Source organism: Notolabrus celidotus, chromosome 18 (assembly GCF_009762535.1).
Source record: "Notolabrus celidotus isolate fNotCel1 chromosome 18, fNotCel1.pri, whole genome shotgun sequence".
In the NCBI taxonomy this organism is placed as follows: Eukaryota; Metazoa; Chordata; class Actinopteri; order Labriformes; family Labridae; genus Notolabrus; species Notolabrus celidotus.
Genome location: NC_048289.1, coordinates 21,813,288 through 21,826,190, shown reverse-complemented (window position 1 = coordinate 21,826,190; position 12,903 = coordinate 21,813,288). Strand labels below are relative to the sequence as shown.

General features: G+C 39.2%; 1 protein-coding gene across 1 annotated transcript; it reads left to right on the top strand.

Moving 5' to 3' along the window:
* Positions 1–570: 570 nt before the first annotated feature.
* Positions 571–9,742, top strand: oat (ornithine aminotransferase). The gene is made up of 10 exons (XM_034708457.1): positions 571–698; positions 3,184–3,415; positions 3,515–3,739; positions 3,823–3,918; positions 5,366–5,493; positions 6,164–6,286; positions 7,863–7,991; positions 8,108–8,221; positions 8,329–8,473; positions 8,559–9,742. Exons 2-10 carry the CDS (start codon positions 3,202–3,204, stop codon positions 8,717–8,719), a joined length of 1,335 nt encoding a protein of 444 aa, XP_034564348.1. The 5' UTR covers positions 571–698; positions 3,184–3,201; the 3' UTR covers positions 8,720–9,742.
* Positions 9,743–12,903: the final 3,161 nt, after the last annotated feature.

Below are 12,903 nucleotides of genomic sequence, written 5' to 3'. Positions count from 1 at the left end.
AATTTGTATTTATTAACACTATTTTTCTTATTAGTATTATTGTCCCCTAATATGTCTTGCCATTGTTTCATTTCTGCTTCTTTCTCGTTTTTCAATAGCTGTAAAGCACTTTGGGTTGCATTTGATTTGTATGAAAGGTGCTATATAAATAAAGCTTGATTGATTGATTGATTGATTGATTGATTGATTGATTGATTGATTGATTGATTGATTGAAAGTTATCCTGTCGTTAACAGCACAACACGTGCTTTAGTAGTACATTCATTTCATATTAGTGGAGAAATGAATGCAATGTGAGTCATCGTTTACATTCTGAGTCATTAAGATGCCAAAGCTTCCTGGTGTTAACAGCACAACACGTGCTTGAGTAGTAAATTAATTTCATAATAGTAGAATAATGAATGTAATGTGTCTGACATGATTTCTAAGGTTTTTAACAGGTTTTTAACAGGTTTTTAACAGGTTTTTAACAGGTTTTTAAGGTGCCTTTGCAATTCTGGGAAAGTGTTGCAACATGAAGGCGTGCCCTCTGACGTAAGCACGCACGTAACGGCCACAGCCTGCTTTACACTGCACGCGCTACAGACCTTTATAAATATAAGCCGCGGCGGGGACCAACTGCTTGTACTTCTACCGCTGGACAGGGAGAGACATCATCCTGTTTCAAGAGTGTTTCAGCATCGCTTCACTTCCTTCGGGTATTGTTTTACTCTCTCCTGTGTCTCTTCACTTCTGCTCGACGAAGGCTTCCTTAATGTTATTCAAGCTGAGGTTTAGAAAAGAGAGTAGGAGTGTGCTAATCTTAGCAAGCTAACTAGAGGAAGCGAAGCTGCTCAGTTTTGTTAGACCATGATGACACTCTGAACTTGAAGACATGTATGTTTGGTGTCATGGAGGCTGCTACAAACATTTCACCTACACGTTATCCTTCTCTTGCATCGTTTTAGTAAGGAGTTTCAAACAAGGAAGACCTTTCAGTCATTAGTATGTGTCATGATGATGCAGTATTATATAATGCATGGTGGCTTGACAGATGCATGGCTAGTAAGGGGACTATCATCTGATGGGTTTGGGTCTTTATTTAGCTACTTGCCATAATGGTGTGGGTGTGTTTTGGAGGCAGCTCCCCAGCGACCTATCATCTGTCAAGAGCAGGATTCATGTTGTCTAGGTGGCACGAATATCTGGCATGGGTCCACTGACCATGCATGGTGTAGACTAGTCCAGGTGCTCTCTGTTTGCTGTGTGTATTTATTCACTGTTCAGGGTTATTGATTGTCTAGAGCAAAGTACTGGATCACTCATGTTCCACTCAAGAAACCTTTTTATTTCAACACTGCTGTACCTGTCTTATCATGTTGCATGTGATGTCATGGAATTTTTCTTCTACTCTAAATGTCTTGTAAAATATTTATCCACCTGAAACCGCAGTCCCAGCAGGTTTAGCTGAAGACTTTATGTGGCTCAGCTTCTGATAACTTTACCATCCCTTAACTTTACCATCCCATCTGAAGTCACACATTGCATTTCATTACGGGGGCCCTGAAGGACAAAGCAAATGTACAAAAGATTAAATACTTTTATAAAGTTAAGAGATAAGAGATTCCTTAACTCGTACCACAACGGGGAAATTCAAGTCTTACGGTAACAGAGTAGACAGTGTAAAATAAATATATAAAGCAAACAAGAGCCTATAAAGTAACAATTATTAAATAGTTATCAGCAATTAAAATTAAAAATAAAGAGGTAAAAAATAAGCATATCTTAATATCTTTTTGTCTCAACTATATCTTCTTATCTTTTTGGAGACAAATTTACATTTTGGACAACTTTTTCACATTTTATAAAACAAAATTACATCAGCAAAACACTTTTACCAAGGCCAAAACAAATTTGCATTTAAGGAAACAAATTTACAAAATCAAAAAAACTATTTTACAAGCGGTGAGACAATTTTACAAACAACGGAACACTTTTACCATTTCTGAACCAAATTTACATTCAATTTTTTAAAGTTATATGTATTTGGTGCAGGCCAGTGGATAGTGCTGGAATGTGGTAATAAATGTTAATTTGTTTAAAAATAAAATCTCAATTTTTTTTAATTTAACAGATTTGTTTTAATTTAACATTACATGAACAGAAACAGGATTATATAGGTGATTAGATATATCTGGCATGTGCTTGTGGCGTCTAATACCTTTTAAAAGTACCAATTCGGTACCCATCCCTACTCTCCATCCAAACAAACTAAATGACCCCTCACTTGATTACTCCCTGATCCCTTAAGGTATTTGTTATATTTCCTCTCCAGTAAAAATAATGTAAATTTATTTTTATTTATTTTGTATTTATTAGTGTATTTGACAGGGGCCATGCAAAACAAAAATGTCAAGCCAGATTTAGCTATAAGCTAATTTTCATCTGTGGTCCCTGGGCAGGAAGACAGTTTCAGAAATGGTAAAAGTGTTCCACCATTTGTAAAATTGTCTCTTTTTTTGATTTTGTAAATTTGTTTTCTTAAATGTAAATTTGTTTTGGCCTTGGTAAAAGTGTTTCTTTGATTTTGTAATTTAGTTTTATAAACCAACCTTTTTGTTTTCCAAAATGTAAATTTTTCTCCAACTTTGCAAAAGTGTTTCATCTTTTGTGAATTAGTTTTGTCCTTAAGGGCCACCGTAATGAAATGACTCATGCAATATATTACATGTGATCATAACCTGTGATTACAACACAATGCAGGCTTTGTGAGTCTTATTGTACTGAACACAATAAGTGCATCTGAACATTAAAAATGACTCAACTGGGCTTGTTGGGACCAGACAGAAAGGTCTGGATTGTCACAGATAAGTTCACTCACAGTGAGATTAGCTTTTGTAAACCTGCTCCCAGCGAAGGTCCGCTCCTCTATTGTGTTGTGTTTGAAAGAGAAGCGTTGTTCAGCAGACCTGCAAAGCCTGTGTGCTCTGTGGAATCTCATTACGCCCTACTGTTGTGGCTTCAGCTAGATATTCAGGAGCATTTACTGTAATTTTTAATTTAGTTTGGAGCATTACTTCCAGTAAAAGGAGCAGGTATAACAAGTTTATGACAGGGAGTTGTTTATATATCTGTTTCCACTCTTCATTTGTTAAAATAGAAAACTTAAAACTTAAACTGACATCCCTTGTTTTGTGTTTGCAGGCATAGCAACAAAGCACCATGTCAGGAATGATCGTCAAGCTCAGCCGCAGCGTGAGCCGCGCTGCCCCTGTTCTAAGTCGCAGCGTCCACTCGGGCAAACGGTCGGCCTCCACGGCTGCCACCAAACTGAGCTCGGAACGCCCGCTTACCTCAGAGGAAATCTACGTCCGTGAGGAGAAACACGGAGCACACAACTACCATCCCCTTCCTGTGGCCCTGGAGAGAGGAGAGGGTGAGTTAGTTTCCCTTTCAAGCTCTACAAACGACCCATGATTCATCATCAGCAGCTTCTAAGAATTTTGTTTTTCTTTGTTTTTCTTCTGAACTCCAGGTATCTATATGTGGGATGTAGAAGGAAACCGGTATTATGACTTCCTGAGTGCTTACAGTGCAGTAAACCAGGGCCACTGTCACCCAAAGATCATTGCTGCACTGACAGCCCAGGCCTCCAGACTCACCCTGACCTCCAGAGCGTTCTACAATGATGTGCTGGGAGCCTACGCAGAGTACATCACCAACCTGTTTGGCTATGACAAAGTCTTACCCATGAACACAGGTACTGCAAGGACACGTGATGCTCAATGTAAAAAATATAAACATCCTCTGTGGCTGCGTGGTTGACATTTGTTCTTCTGTTAGGTGTTGAAGGTGGAGAGACTGCCTGCAAGCTTGCAAGAAGATGGGCATACGATGTGAAGGGGGTTCCCAAGAACAAGGCCAAGATTATTTTTGCAGGTATGTATTTATAATATGTCATGAAGGGTTGCATCACAGTTTTAGAGTTGTTCTAATTTGTTACCTTACATGGTGTAACATAGGAAAAATTTAGCTTTAATCAAGAGTGTGTTTTTAGATCTTACCGTCAGGAATTTCCCTGCCAGGCACGTGATTTGCTTTAAGCAGGAGTTCTAAATATACACCAAAAATTGAGCTAATAACTTAGTCAAAAGATGCTAAAAGGAGAAGGGAAGGGCAGAACAAATACGTAGAAACAACCACAGAAGAAGAAAAGTGGAGGAAGGAGGGGTTGTTAACCACAATATAGTAGGGAAGCACTGAAAATTCAGCCACCGAAAATGGCCCAAAAGTGCATTTTGTCTGTCTGATATGTTCAATGAGATCCATGATTTTAGTGAGGTTGGCACAAAGTCAGAGCCATAAATGCAATTGTAGGGGAGACCGGGGACAGTTGTTACATTTTTGACATTACTGTCTATAACTTTGAGCTCTTTTAACCCAGTGTGTTCAAACTGCTATACAAACTAGCTTCAATTGTCTGCTAATAAATTGCCTAGAAAATGCCTGTGCAACACAAACAGAAAAAGCATGGCTTAATCTCAAATCCAAGGAGTGAAATGTTACAACTGTCCACGGTCTCCCCACTAATAATTGGCATAATAATTTATTTTGGTGTTTCAGTTTTCGGCCTTGGTTTTCTCATTTTTGGTTTTCGGTTTCAGCCAAGAATTTTCATTACCGTGCATCCCTACAATACAGGGTGATTTTTGTGTAGTTATAACAAAAGAAAATCCACAAACAACAATAACAAATCATAATAGACTCTGATTATGAAATTTAGCCCTAGCTTTAGCATGTGCTCCATTCCTCTGGCTCATATATTATACAAGTTTGACACCTTGGGTTCCTCTGTCCTACGCAATGTAACGCTGTGACTCGACAACAATGACAAACCTGCCACCTTTACTCGTGTTGTTTAGATGGAGACTAAACAAATAGTCTATCTTTAGATCTTACTGTCAGGGAATTCCAGCTGTCACAAAGGAGTCACATAGTTCTCCTTCAATCAGTTGATTTGTTTTGAGCAAGAGTTCTAAGTGTATACAAAAGAATATGATTCATAAGGGGAGAGATTGAGATAATAACTGAGCAAAAAGATGTTAAGAGGAGAGAGCAAGGGCAGAACAAATGCGTAGAAACAACCACAGAAGAAGAAAAGTGGAGGAAGGATGGGTTGTTAACCACAATACAGAAGAATGTATGTGTAGTTATAACAAAAGAAAATACTCAAAAAACAATAACAAATCATAATTGACTAAACTCAGCTTTAGCATGTGCACCATTTCTCTTGTCCATATATATTAAAGTTTGACACCTTGAGTTTCTCTTTCCTGTCTAAAGTAACACTGTGACAAACATGCCACCTTTTACTCATGTTGTTTAGATGGAAACTTCTGGGGCCGCACCATGGCAGCCATCTCCAGCTCCAATGACCCCAGCAGCTATGAGGGTTTTGGCCCCTTCATGCCAGGCTTTGAGAATATCCCCTACAACGACATCCCTGCACTGGAGGTATTCCTCTTACTTTCATTTCAGGGACACTGCACCCTGGAGTTACATTTAAAGTTTAGAGCAGTTTCTTCCTGGTATGTCTCCCCCCAGCTGTTTCGTGTGCCTTCTAAAAAGCCAAAATTACAGAGGAGAGTTCCTGCTTCAGTCACTGCAGACTAAGCGTTCTCTTGCGTTCAACAGCATGCACAGAGTTAATGTTTTGAGCGCAGAAGCAGCATCATGTCACAAGCAGTGGAAGTTTCATCATATTCCTGCTCAGAGTTAATGTGCAGGAGAAGGATCCAACAAGCAGGATGCTGCCAGATCACACAGCGCTTGCTTTTTTTATCTCCCTCACAAGACTTTGAGAACAAACAACAAAAAGACAAGCTGCTATTCAAGCGTGTCATCAGTGAGGTTAAACATTTGCACTTTACACAGCCTTCTATTTGATCGATCAATACATCCCTCAAGTTTTAAAGAGTATATCTCAAAAGATCCCTCAAAAGTAGCCGACACAGCACCCTCATTATCTGTGTCAACAGGAGGACTCAGGATGCTGTAACAGCTCATTTTCTATGTCAACATGTGAACTTAGTGACTGACTGATGCCTCAGGTATTTATTGACCTGGTTTCCTTGAGTGACTGATAAAATCATCTGACTGTTTTGTTCTTCCTTTTGTTCTCCAGAAAGCTCTTCAAGACCCGAATGTTGCAGCTTTCATGGTGGAGCCCATTCAGGGGGAGGCTGGGGTGGTGGTGCCCGACCAAGGCTACCTGACCAAAGTCAGAGAACTCTGCACCAAATACAATGTGAGTCTTTCAAACTTGAACAAGCAAGTATGAAGGAAGTGTTGGTAGATTGAGGAGCTCCGGTGTGAATCTGGAGACACAGCTGTTTGTTTTTACAAGTATTTGTAGAGTTTCCCATGAGCCGTGCTTTTCATGTATGGCCTATAGAGTAAATGTAATGATTCAAAACATTGCAAAACAACATTTAGCACAAATGCAGCAGCATGTTCTTGCAAAACGACTCATTTCAAATTAAGAGTAAACTGCTCTTTAGTCTTAAATTAGTTTAATACATTTTTCCTCCACAACTACTTTAAGAAAGTCGTTTCATTCAACATTTTAAAACTTTTCTTTTTCCCTTTACCTTCCAAAAAGTTTTTTCCCGGAGAGCAGTCAAACATTTCTCACTGTGAGGAAAATTTGTTCACTTGAAAAAATGTCATAAACTTGTTCCGCTGTGATGTCTCTTTAGCCAACACCAGGATAATTCCTAGATCAGAGTGCTGGTTTAGCTCAGTGTTCACATTGCTGGCACCATGGACCGAGGCTACAGCCCTTGAGACGGCAGCCATATAATTAACTCCCACCATTGTCCCAAGAGGCAACCTCCGGTCAAATATGAAGCCAATGCGGAAGTGCTAAAAACTGCAGTTCATTGAGCATCCGCTTGAGGCTGGCTGCAGAAACACCGGAAACCACATACACAACGATTCAAAAAGACAATCTTTACAGCAATAATAAACATGTTTACAGCCTGGTTCAAAAAATAGTTAAGGTCTGAGTAGCTAATTTCTCTGTCAAGGGGTTAATTTTTTTAGAACTCAGAATTTTCAAAGATATCAAACTTGCAAGTTATGCCCAAATAAGGGCATGGCTGACTTGATTGACAGGCGGGCACCCTGTAGCTGTTAGCGGAAAAGGTTGAAGGCCCGTCTCTTTACCTCACACTACCTTGGGCGAAGTTTGGCTGAGTTTAGCATTTCCAATATGGCTCCCGCCGACAATTGGCTTCAAAACAGCGCTCAGGAACAAATGTGTGACGTCACAGATATTACGTCCATTTTTTATAGTCTATGGTAATACCCCTCTCTCTCTTTCTGACCCTATCCAGTATCCTGTCCTCTCAATAAAGGTGTTGAAAGCTCTATAAATAAACTTTAAAAAAATTGTAAATCCTAGCTGTAAATAAAAAAATATTCAAATTTTATGGACTTTACACAGCTATTCAGAATCCCAACTTTATCTTTTTGTAAGATCATTTTTGGCCCTTTTGTCTTTATTTTATTTGATACAGCGGCTTAAGAAGGACAGGAATTGTGGGAAGAGAGTGCAGGATGACATGCACCAAATCATGTCGGGACTAATCATGTCAATTCCTGGACTGTAGGCTCTATACATGGGGCGCCTGCTCTACAAACCGAGCCAAACTGGCACTAACTCAATCCCTGACTTTTAATGGCCCACCTCAAACAGCTTGAGAAATAGTGGCCCCATCAGTCAAATAAAAATCCTGGAACTAGGGCGACATCTGCTGTTCTAATAGATCTAAACTCGCAGTAACTCAAAGCCACTGTAACATTCGTGTTTTGTTGTCCAGGTGTTGTGGATCGCTGACGAGGTGCAGACAGGCCTGGCGAGGACTGGCCGGCGGCTGGCTGTGGACCATGAAGAAGTCCGTCCAGACTTAGTGATTCTGGGCAAAGCTCTCTCTGGAGGAGTTTACCCTGTAAGTCACACTGTATAGATTTGTTTGCTATCACAAAGTCCAGTTTGACTTTACAGGAGTATAGATCCGAGTTGATGTGTGACTTTTATCTTACCTGATTGATCTGTTTATCTCAGGTGTCTGCTGTGCTCTGTGATGATGAGATTATGCTCAACATCAAGCCTGGAGAGCATGGGTCCACATTTGGGGGCAACCCAGTGGCCTGTCAGGTCGCTATGGCTGCACTAGAGGTCAGTATTAAAGTCCAAGTTATGTCCTTTTGAAGTCTAATAACAAATCGCTGTTTCCTGTTTTTGTTTTGTTTTTAAATTGTTTTAATAACTGGTTTTGTTTGAAGGTGATGGAGAATGAGAAGCTGGCAGAGAACGCTCAGAGGATGGGAGAGCTTCTGCGGACTGAGCTGAACAAACTTCCCAAAGACATTGTGAACACAGTCAGAGGGAAAGGCCTACTGAATGCAGTCGTTATCAAAGAGACCAAAGGTACAGCACTGAACTGATTTTAAGAGGGAAGCTCTTTAATCATATGCACCCTGCAGTCACTAATTCTGGCATTTCTTCCCCTCAGACTATGATGCCTGGAAGGTGTGCCTACGCCTCCGCGACAACGGACTGCTGGCCAAGCCCACCCACGGGGACATCATCCGCTTTGCCCCTCCACTCATCATCAAAGAGCATGAGATGCAGGAATGCGTCGACATCATCCAGAAAACCATCCTCTCCTTCTAAAAACACCACCTCTCCAACCCCTCCACCATATCAACAATGCACAGACAACCTGCAAACTGACATTCACTATTAACCGAGGCTGCTGTATGGCCTGTCCAAAAAAATTCACACTTATTCGTCGTGTCTAAATCAAGTTGTTTTTCAAAGATGAGACTCTTTGAAGGTTTTGACGGTGGAGACGCTGTATACAGACTGTGTAGTGCGCCCCTATGAGGCGACACTGACACTTTTGTACAGGAAAACTGCTGTAAGGGAAAAAGACTGAAACACGGGGAAGACTTGAGAAATAATTCATCTTGAAAGATGCGTTTAAAAAAAAAAAAAAAGGGTAAATCCACATTTCTGCTGGTAATTGGTGATGTAAATAATTAATGTGCTATCTTTAAATATTCCTTTTTAATTTTAAAATGCTGCTTTTACAAGCAAAGAGTGCTTTCTAAAGCTTTGAATACTTGATTTCAAAATGTATCAAGTAGTAATGTATGGGGGGTCACACAAGTAGAGAGTCATGTTACATTTGAGGTCTGTTGGTCTACAGTAGGGTTTCTACAACACTGAAATGTAAATGGATTCCAGATCTTGAATGATCTTTTTTTTTGTAAAGACTTCTAAAGGTTAAAAAAATGCTTAACTTTCAAATCTCCTTTCCACATTTGTAGTGCTTTCCTTTTAATTGAATCTGTTACTGTGAAAGGAATGCTTTCTTGCAGCTGTAGAACTTGAACTCTTTAATTGAACTTATGTCTTTTTCTTTATGCTATTTAATTTGGATTAGTTTATTCTATTTAATTTGGTGTATTGTATGTCTACAAGGTCACATGTAAGGGATGTAAAGAGTGTAAGGAGGACTCTGGCTGCTAGCGGAAGCTGGTTTGGTTTGAAGTAGTTACAGAACCTGTTTATTGTTCTGTTGAGCATTTCGTTGTCTGTTAGAAATGCAAATATTGTCTTTTCAAAGACAATGTGACCGTTTATGTTGTTACATGATCCCTTTTTTCCTCCAATAAATTATTGCAGGTCTTATCTCTTGTCATACTTTTGAGTTTTAGTGCTGGAAATATCTCATAAAGTGGTTTCAATGAGTCATTCAGTTTGTCTGTTCTGTTGAGACACTGAGAACGTTTTTTACTTAAAATCAAGGTCAGGTGTTTCTGCAACATACTACAAACCTGACCTAGTAAAATTGTCAAGATTGTTTGTTTAACTCTATAAAAACAGGTCATGCCTGCGGTTCTTTTGCGTGTGTTTGTTGAACCTGCAGGGCAATGCATAATGACAAATTTCTTCTATGCAGACATCACCATATCACCAGGAGATTATAGTCCCATACAAATGCATTGAACAAATCAATGACTGGATGAGCCAGAACTTTCTTCAGTTAAACAAAGAAAAATCTGAAATGATTGTTTTTGGAGCCAAGGAAGAAAGGTAAAAGGTTACTGCTCAGCTCCAATCTGCAATGATGAAATGTTCAAACCAAGCTAGAAACCTTGGTGTAGTCTTAAACTAAGACCTTAATTTCAGCAGCCACATTAAGACAATTACAAAGTCAGCCTACTATCACCTTAAGAATATATCAAGGATTAAAGGACTTATGTCTCAGCCGGATGCAGCAAAACTCGTCCATGCATTTATCTTTAGCAGACTGGACTACTGTAACGGGGTCTTTACAGGACTCCCTAAAAAGTCCATCAGACGACTGCAGCTCATACAGAATGCTGCTGCTCGAGTCCTAACAAGGACCAAAACAGTAGATCACATCACTCCAGTTCTTAGATCTCTATACACTGGCTTCCTGTCTGTCAGAGAATAGACTTTAAAATCCTGCTGATGGTTTATAAAGCACTGAATGGTTTAGGCCCAAAATACATTGCTGATCTACTGCTACTTTATGAACTTACTACTTACTAGTACTAGTACTTCAGGTACTGGTCTGCTTTCAGTCCCGAGAGTCAGAATGAAACATGGTGAAGCAGTGTTTAGTCATTATGCACCACATATCTGGAACAAACTCTCTGAAAGCTGCAGGTCCGCTCCAACTCTCACCTCTTTTAAATCAAAGATTAAGACTTTTTTATTTGCCACTGCCTTCCTATCTTAGAAATGCAGATTTTAATTGTATTTTTAACATATTTCTAATTTTCCTTTTCTTTTCTGTTTTATTATATTTATCATTTTAATTGTGCTCTTTTATGCTTGTGTGAATGTTTCCAATGCTTTTAATGTTTTAATGTAAAGCACATTGAGTTGCCCTCGTGTATGAAATGTGCTATACAAATAAAGCTGCCTTGCCTTGCCTAACAAATACTGCATTCACCTGTTGTTTGCCTCTCTGCATCATTGTGCTGTGATTATGATTCAACACTAGAGGGTGCTACACCCTCACAATACAGAACCTCAGGCGACTTACTCTGTCGTGGCATGTACAAACACTTACTGGGTAGGTGTTGAATGCAAACCAGAATTAACAAATGCATGTATAAGATGCTAAAGCTCAACAGCAGAATAACTCAGCAAATCTAGTTAAATAGACCCCAAGGCTACGTTGTTATAACTCCAAACTTCAGCGGAATAATTCATCTTTAAGCCCCACAGTCCTCCAGAGACCCGACATATCTGACACCTGTCAACCTGCTCAGACCAGCTGCTCTGAACTGGATCTCGCAGGCAACAGACTCAAGCTAGCTGAGTGATACAGCCGAGGGCTTTTTGCCCTGAGTGCTGACCTCCAGGCAGCACATACCCTGCAGCACTGAATGCAAACACCAGTATTCCACTATGTACACAGCAACTGAAGCAGAACTAATACAGCAAGTAGGTCATGATTGTATATGATAGTGAACATATATAACCACTGACTATTAAATGTGACTTTTATGTTTGGGTTAGTTAAAGGCTGGCTGGAAGAACATCATTGAATCATTGTAGAGGCACAAACTTAAACTCAGCTCTCATTACTCAGCATGAATTAACACACTCATGTGGCCTTCGGGTTTCTCCTTCCCTTCTTATGCGACAGGCAGCCAGTATTTCAATCTCAATCAGATGTACAAGAAAACATATAGCCTGCTGTTAAGGATCAATGAAACCCACTCTAATTAGTTTAATGCTTTGCACTTTTAATGGCGTGCTTGGTGCCAACTCCTGTTTTAAAGGCTTTGTATTGAGTGCTTTCTTTGGGTCTTATATTTGTCAAGGGGAGTCTCAAATGAGTTTTTACTGAGCTTCTAAACAAATTTTATGGCGTTACTCAGTGGACGGAGTTTGCCTTGGGTATCAGGTGCCTAAATCTCCATTAACCTCATTTGGGATGCTTATTGGAGCTTCCAGAAAGGCTAGTTTGTTTTTTACTTTGAATTCAAATTTTAAGCATTATAATTCCCCCTTCTTGATAGTAATTAATTCTATACATAACAACAATAATTAACTTTATACAAATGGTTTCAAGCTATATCTAATACTCTCAAATCTTCATGCCTATTATTAATGATCAGAGCTTGATTGTTCAAAAGTAATCTGATCAGATCAAACCGATGCTGGATTGGATCCAATTTAGAGACGGTGTTGTGTGAAAAAAATCTAAATTAAAGTGGCGTGCACCAGAGCCGGCCTGTGGCATAGGCAGTATAGGCAAATGCTAAGGGCGCCAGCTGCCCATGGGGGCACCGCTTGCATTTTGAATGAGTGTGGTAGAGAATAGGAATAATAATATCGTTTTATCTAATATAATGTGGGTTGAATTGCAGAGTGATGCCAGTATACATTTAAAAGCTTGTGATTCACTTAATTTTTTTTAAATGGCTTGCAAAGCAGTTTTTGAAGTCTGTAAGTGTTCATGATTGAACTGTTTTTGTTTTGTTTTGTTTTGTTTTGTTGTTTCTTTACTCTTTGGAAGCTGGTAGCTTAATCAGATAGAAAATGTAGGCTAGGCTTAAATAAGCATTTTGCATCTGGCTTTTAAGTCATCACTTAATACATTACTGTTGCTTTAATGAAAGTGCCTGTACTGTGAAAATTACTGTGTTATATAATGCCTGGATAATTTAAAATTGTATGTTTTTTTTCGTTCTAAATATCAGTGGTATTACTATTTTATTAATGTTCCTCTTTTTTTAATCGTAAAATAAAGAAAAACCTGTAAAACATAAAGCTGTATGTCAGTTTTATTTCAGTGTATATGTGAT